An 8,115-nucleotide genomic window follows, 5' to 3' on the forward strand; every position below is an offset into this window, starting at 1 on the left:
AATGACGTCAGATCACCATAAAAAGATGTGCACATAATGCTAGACCAACTTTATTACGTAGTCTAGCAAACTTGAATATCCAAATATGTAAGCAGGATTTATAAATATTGTCCAAAATTGATTTATTTCCATGTTTCTTTCAGTAGAAATATCCCAATCCAATATGAGCATCATATTTTATATAAGCAGATTCAAAATCGGTATTTAAGTCACTTCTGCCAGTTGTTGCACATTCCATTGACGAAGTCTTACACTTAAAATGCAACGCTTATAATGCTAGATTCCCTATTCAAAAAACTGATCACTATTCATACATAAAAAACTTATTACTAGCAACAGTTTTGCAACGGTATCAACACAAAAAGAATTAAGTTCCAACAAACCTGTTTCGTGGGTCTTCCCAAAACAAATATTGGGAAAATGTGATAAAATCAAAAGAACGGAAAAAAATTGAACAAACAAAATGCTAGAAAATATATTAGTAAAATAAAAAGCTGACAGGAACCTCAACGGGGGGGGGGGGGGGGACGGACAATTTTTGCAACGCGATTTTCTGTGCCCGACTACAACGGGGTGGGACACTTAATTTTTTTGACCGATTACAAAAAATGTCCCCCTATTTTTTTAGGTTTTTGTCAGCTTTATAGTAATTTTATGGTGCTATATTTAAATTTTTCGTTTAAGTTATACCTCGGCTATTTGAATTCGGTTCATATTTCTTTGCACACTTGTGCTAATTTCCCGCCATATTGTGCAGAGCTAGACAAACGCGCGTTACTATGTCCCACCTTTATACCGTATATCTCGCCATTTCAACGCTCTATTGTTCGCCTCTGCTAACTTTTGCAAATTTTAAGCGTGCATTCATCCGATTTTAACAAAACCTAAGCGGATTTTCAGGCAAAAATGTTCCGATTTTTCGGTTTTTTGTCCCCCACTAGATTTTTGCGGCGAGATCAGAGAAAAATTTGCCGACAGATCAAAAATTCAATATTCTGGGAACAATACAAAGGGTTTCAGGGGAGCCGGGGAAGCTTGTTTTTATAGCAATTTTAGCTGAAAACAAGATTCCCCTGACGTTAAAAAAAAAGTCGTCGGATCCTTTTTCTGGTTCATTCTCTGGTCGGAAATATTTATTAATTTATTATCTGATTCAGAATCAAGTCGACAATTTGATCTTGCTTTCTTTTTAATGCAACTTTTATCTTCTCTCGGATTAAATATTTGGTTGTCGTTTGAAAAAATATCATAGAAATTGGCATTTTTCGTATTAAAATTCGAAAAGCAAAATTTCTTGAATTGTATATGAAACAGTTGAGTGAAAATTAATAATGCTGCATTTGCTGTCGTTTTTACTGAAAACTGAGTTAGAGCTTTCCAGTACTGAAAATTCAGAATTGATTTAAGAGATAAAATGACTCTGTTAAGCAAAATTGTACAAAAAAAATGCCAATTTCATTGCAATTGATATTTAAAACTACACGGATGTTCAATGCTGATTTTGACAGTATATTCAATCAGACTGGAGGTTCAGTGAAGGAACTTATTCAATTTGATAATCGTCGGGCTCCACCGGAAGGCAACTGTAAGTTAACTTTTTTTAAAGATAACGTTCTGATTAACAGGTTACTCTAATGAAAACCATTGTTGTCTCCCCTTCTCGAAAAAAATCGAGGTAAATTTATAGATAGAATTATGGTTCTAACAAATATGTGTCGAATTTTCCTGTTAAACCAAATGAGTGATTTGTTTTTGGGGAGACAACATTTTTAAAAGTTATTATTTGCATAGCTTACAATCTCTTTCTATATCACCCTGAATTTTAAAAACTTATATTAGCTAGAAGGACAATGGCTCTAATACAATTTCCAGACTTTAGCTCTAATACAATATCCTAGACACCAACCCTAATAGAAAGTTTGCATATGTAGGTACATTAATTTGATGGTATTTTTTGAAAGTCCATTTTTGATCCATTAATTTGATGGTATGAGAAAACCTGCTCATTATTACTGTAATCCATTAACTGATCAGAAATCAAAATGTTAGTGGAAATCACTTACATTTTTAATTAAAAATTTAATTGATTGAGTTCTCGCTATTAACTGAAATAAATGCCAGCAAATTATATAGAACCCGTATCAATCCTTAACTTAACGATTTTTTGTTAACGGTTGCTCCGTTATTGACTTGTTTTGCTTTTGTCTTGTGATAAATCTAAAGCCCTACAGATTATGAAACTTGGATTCAAGAAGTGCAGGAATGATCTACCGACACTTTATTGGGGTGAGTTTTTTTACGGGACCGGATTTTTGGGTAGGAACTATTTTTTCAAAAAATCCGGTCCTTTTATCTGACTTTTATTGGGTGTAAAACAATATAAGAGAAACCCTGCATGTATGGCAGCGGAAAAGCTGACTTAGTAGGTTCTCTGCGACACAAATTTTGTTGCAAAAACGAATTTTGATACAGTCTGATATGTGCAGGAAGAACTGTGCTCTGTCACACGCTGTGGCAGTTCAACCCCTCCTGGTACGTTGGACCACACCTTTCACTATTTCTCACACTTCACGCGTGCACCATCACAAACTCTCACTACACACAAAAAATTTCTAGCCCAAAAGGGGGGACGGTACAAATTTAACTTTTTAAAAAAGCCACTTGGGCAATATAAGCCCGGCTGCAAGTGTTTTTCGGACAATATAGGTACAAATACAGGATGAGACAAGACTTTTTAGTTTTTTTTGGTTCTTCAGTCCTCTTCGCTATTACTTTCTATGATTCTTGCTCGTCTTCTCTTTTTGGTAGGTGGTTGATCTTGCAGATTTTGTCGATCAATCGTTACTGGGAGGTTGGCTGGCGGTTGTTCATCAATTGTGATTGGAGGTTGGGGGCTGCTATCTGAATCTTCTATCGCTTGACTTAGAATAAATCCGTCGCAAGCTGCGTCTGTAGAGGAACCACTGTCCGAAAACTCTGACAAATTGTCAAAATCTACCACGTTTTCGTTTAATTCATCCTCGCTGTATTCGCGTTGGTGAAAACCTGGGTCGGGAATTGAGTTGATACTTGTGTTTAGAATGCTATTAGTTTGTGGAATGTTTGCTGACTGTTGCGTTTGGCGTTTGTGTTTTTGCTGGTTTTTGCTTTTTACCTGCTGCCCGCTTTCCTGCGCTCGCTGCCCGCTTTCCTGCGCCCGCTGCTCGCTTTCCTGCGCCCGCTGCCCGCTTTCCTGCGCATGCTGCCCGCTTTCCTGCGCATGCTGCCCGCTTTCCTGCGCCCGCTGCCCGCTTTCCTGCGCCCGCTGCCCGCTTTCCTGCGCATGCTGCCCGCTTTCCGGCGCCCGCTGCCCGCTTTCCTGCGCCTGCTGCCCGCGATCCTGCTCGCTTTCGCTCGAGTCATCCGCTCCCCAATCCGGCTCATTCATTATTGACTTGAAGAACATATCCTCTCGTATCGAACGATGACCATAGGGCAGCATGGAAACTTGGTCACTCATAATAAACCGCTTGTCATCGTAGCCTGACAAAGATTTCTTGTTTACAGCAATTGTGTGCAGCCTGTGATTGCTTGAAGCTATTCGAGTGTTCAGCAAACGCACCACCTCGCCGCCCAAAAGAGTTCGTTTGTACAGCTCGTGGGTCATACTGCGGCGGGCATCTTTTGTCACTCCTTTTGCTGAGTGCTTAGCAGGACCTGAAAAAAAAACTTGATCACTTGCAATTCTTCCGAGCTTTCCTGCCCGCAGAAAAAACTTGAACTATCTGAATGCCTAATGCGTGCTTTTTTTTTTACTGAATGATTGCGTTTGGATGGAGATACAGTGGTACTGAAAAAAGACTTATACTTGCCTTCAGCGAGCTTGATTGAGTACAGCTTCGGCTTCAGACCACAAAACTCTGCAATGGGCTTGCTTCCCATTTCATCTTTGAATTTTAAGGTGACACGTGCATTCTCCCTGCTGTACAAGGGGTGTTCTGGTGGAAAGTTTGAGAAATCGAACTGCTCAGCGACCAACTTTTTCCGTTGTAATTCCGCAAAGAAGTCTCTCGAGCGCACTTCATACACGAAAGAGTCCGTGTCTGAATAAAGCAAGTTGCAATCAAAATTCTTCTTCATGACTTTGTAGTGAAACTCGAACATGAACTTCTTAGCCAAATCCAGTATACAGGCACCTACTATTGTTGGCTTGTCCCAAAGTATTTCCGATTGATGAAGGCATACTGTGACCAGATCTTCACTAATGATTTTTGACGACTGGTACTCAGGCTTGTCTGTCCACTTCAGCGTTTCCTCCTCTGTGCGGGTCAATTTGACTTTCATACGGTTGCGCTTTCCCTCGCAGGTTTTTCCAAACGATGAGTTGACCATCAGTTTGAAAAAGTCTTCCTCAAATTTATTCTGGGCCTGCTTTCTTTTTTCCGTATTCAGCTTCACATATGGGGCCAGCCACTTTTCTTGTCTGAATGATAGCACTCGATGAAGCTTGGTTACTACCAATCCTAATTCAACATAGAGTTTCAACGTTTGGTAGTGCAGTGTATAATTTTGTTTATCGAAAAGCGTCTGGATGAGCTTTTTAACCTGTGGAGGTTTTTTGACTTGCATGTCAGCCAACAAATCAGACTGATAGTCGCTAAGCCAGCATTCACCTATCGCTTCTTTTGTCGGTGCCAAGGGAAAATCAGAGTGAAGATCATGCAAGCTATCGGGATAACTGAAATCGACTTCGACGATATATCCTACTTCATCGTCATCCGGTGTATTCAGGATTCGATTCAAAATTTCCTGGGCGTTTTCATCTGTCCACTCACTCTTGTCGAACAACTCGAACTCGCGCAGGGGGAGCGGGAATTTTTCCATGATTCCACCGTAAAGGTTATTAGCATCGATCATTATGATAAATGATGAAATATTTTTTGGTTTATAGTCCGGCAAGAATTTGTTGTTTGCTCGACAAAGACGCTTGCTGTATACGGAGCTCACTCCTCCTCTAATCAAACTTTCCACCATGTCAAGGTGTTCCCTCTCTGTAAGAAGATGGAGTTCTGGGTTGCAAATTTTAAGCATGGCGTCACCTGATAAGTTTGATGCAGTGTAGTATTGACAACAATCCAGTCCATATGTCTCGTAGCAAACTTTTCGGAAGCATAGTACTACAGCAGCGAGGAGAAAGACATCTGTTTTCAAATACAAATTGTAGTACTCTCCAATATTCTGGCATGCAAACAAATTGAACACTTCAATGGCTCTTTCATATTCTTCTTCGGTGACTGTTACCTCGTACTGCTGTAAACTATTTGTCCACATTTCACGGGGAGGGAGTTGAGTCTCTTCTAGTTTTTCGAAATTGTCTATATAGCAATACGGGAACGAGCCTTTTTGTTTCAACATATTGACTGATGAGTCGGGCCACATTTCGAAGTGTTGTTCGAGCAAAGTGAATTGATCAGCTGGCAGGTTTTGCACTAGCTTGTCGAGTGATGCATTCATGAATTTGAATGAGTCCAACAGTCTGATATAATCATACTGACTAGTCCACACGCCTTTTTTGTTTTGAGTTGTCTTTATGTGAACGCCTATCTGCAAAGAGATGAATTTCTCTCTCGTGCTTGGTACAACCGAAATAGTGTTCTTTTCATTTATGTTTTGTAGTGCCAATACTACATGATGAAGGTCATAGTTTGCTAAATTGTGAGCGAACAGGGGAGTGAAGTTAAGAGTTCTACGTTTTAAGTTGCACTGCGCGTGTGCCCACCCGAGAAATTTCCCAGTGAAGTGACAGTGGTCTAGCACTGTTGGATCTTGAGCCTTTTTGTTCAATTCAGTTTCACATATCCAACACAAGGTAGCGGCTTCCTTTGGTGTTTTTGGTTCACCGGAAAAGTTTTTGTGTTGTTGTTTCACATCGTAAATATCCTTAGCGATTGCTTCAATTGACTTGACAAAATCAACCATGACATTCGGTCCGCTTTTCAGCTCGAAAAAAACGGTTTTGTTTCATGCAAGGCAACAAAAAGCAAGGCATAGCTACATGGTTTGTGCTCCTCCAGCGGCCTAGTCACCGATTTCTGTGGGATATTGCTGTTCAGTGGTTCAATAATTGACTCGAGGTCAAAAAAACCGACAATTGGTGCAAACCATCGTGCCTGAACATTTTTGAATTCAAAGTTCTGCTGCTCAATTTTTGGCATTCTGATTATTGCTTGAGTGTTCTGATGACAAATTTGTTCGTGCTTCTCATGTCGATCTGCTGATGTGTTAATGTGGAAGCAATTGCGGCATAAATGATTGTCCGCGCGTTGGTGGATTTCCTTGTACTTGTGAATTAGTCCTTTGATGTTGGTTATGAGCACATAGTGATGCATTGCACCATCACTTAGCAAGAGAAGATCAAGGTCAAATTTGAAATTTGGATTTCTCGAAATGCGGAATGGTATCAACTTGTTGTTTGAATGGCGGAAAACATTGACACGAACCTGGTTTAGCTGCTCAAATTTTTCCATTTGATGGAAAGCCATTGGCATCATGAATGTTCCAACGGGTTGTTTTGCCCTGGTGTTTTCTGCTCCATACATTATTGGATTTGTCTTCTGTCTCCATGATGCAATGTCCGGAATTAGCTTTGGTCCAAATATTTTATGGTACTGAGCGGTATAGCAGTAGAGAAAACATTTCTCATCCTGTTGATTGCGAATATTCAGCAAGTACTGACATCTTGCTAGCTTGGCTGGGAGAGCTAAATAGGATGAAGCAGCAATTGGTTTTGTCTTGACAAACCTTAGTTCGACATTGTCAATGCTATCCACGGTCCATCCGCTACCATGCGAAGCAAAGTTGTTTAGTGAAAGAAGCATTTGTTCAACCATTCCGGCAAAACATGACTTGCTCAATCCAGTGAAATCCACTCGCTGCATTTTCTTTTGTTAATTGCACCAATGCACTGAATTGAAGTTTTTGTGCGCTATTTTGCGTGTTAAGTTGAACAACATTTTCAATCTTGTCCTGTTTGCTCCGCATAAAACTTAGCAGATCTATTTCATGTTCCCCCACTGGTATGTCGTAGGTTTTCAAAACACCACCAAAAGCTTGCTCGGACGGAAGAATTCCAGAACTTGGGTTATTTTCCAGATCAGCGTTCCATACTGGAAGTCCATGATTTTTGTTCATATGCTCCATGTACTTGAGGTTGTCTACATAGAACTTGTTACAGTAGAGACAATAGCGGGGATGTTTTGAGTCGTGTTGCTGTATCATATGCGTTTCGAGTTCTATGACTTTTTCATGAGCAAACGCACATTCATCGCACTCGAATCGGTTGGTTTGGACGTATTGTTTATGAACTGTTTGCATATGTCGTCTGAGGCTGCGCTTATCTACGAGTTTTCTCTGACAAATTGTACACGTTTCAGCGTTCATTATGAACAGGAGAAAGAGAGAAGCGATAGGAACGCAAGAAAAAACTATAAAGTTATGAAAAGGAAATGAAAAGAGTTGAAGTTTTTCAATCAAGTGAATTTCAGGTTGAGGCAAAAAGCAAATGTAAGAATTTTATTGTCGGACAAACTGTAATTTAAACTTGTTTCATCCAATCAGAGTGCGCGTCTTTTTTGTTTACTTCTGCAACAGAAAGCTACTGCTCCGCAAACAGTAGTAGAGGGGAACACACCGCGCAGACTGTTGTGTAAACAACACATAGATTCATATCGTCAACGGTTTTTCTACCTTTTGTTTGTTTAAAACAGCTGATACTGAGTTCACAGTTTTACTTCTTATTTGTTTACCCTAATTTTGGTACGGTGTACAACTATCTGATAAAAAATGTTTATTGATTGTTAACTGTGATTTCACTACAATCCAAGCTTCAGCTGGGTTCATTTCAACCTAGTCTCTTTTCGCTTATTTGTTTAAAACATTGTTTCGCACACTTGTTTGTTCAATGTCTGAGTTTTTCAGCAGCGTTTAATTCTGTCTCACATTATTTGTCTAATGTTAAGATAAATCTTTAATTAAAGTTGAATTAAGAACTGGATTCAAGGTGTTAAGTTATCATGCTCAAACATTGTGAAAAGCAACAAATACAATATGTACAACGAGTTTAAAGAGTTTTGCTGT

The 8,115-nt window shown here is 39.6% G+C and overlaps 1 protein-coding gene across 1 annotated transcript; it reads right to left on the reverse strand.

The window, feature by feature from the left end:
- Positions 1–2,752: 2,752 nt before the first annotated feature.
- On the reverse strand, positions 2,753–5,958 carry LOC142349085 (uncharacterized). Its single transcript, XM_075400498.1, has 3 exons — positions 3,852–5,958; positions 3,355–3,696; positions 2,753–3,045 (listed from the first exon to the last, which is right to left on the reverse strand). The coding sequence occupies exons 1-3, from the start codon at positions 5,956–5,958 to the stop codon at positions 2,753–2,755; spliced, it is 2,742 nt and encodes a 913-aa protein (XP_075256613.1).
- Between the last annotated feature and the right edge of the window lie 2,157 nt (positions 5,959–8,115).

The sequence above is a fragment of the Convolutriloba macropyga genome, chromosome 11 (genome assembly GCF_964194025.1).
Source record: "Convolutriloba macropyga chromosome 11, txConMacr16.3, whole genome shotgun sequence".
NCBI lineage: Eukaryota > Metazoa > Xenacoelomorpha > Acoela > Convolutidae > Convolutriloba > Convolutriloba macropyga.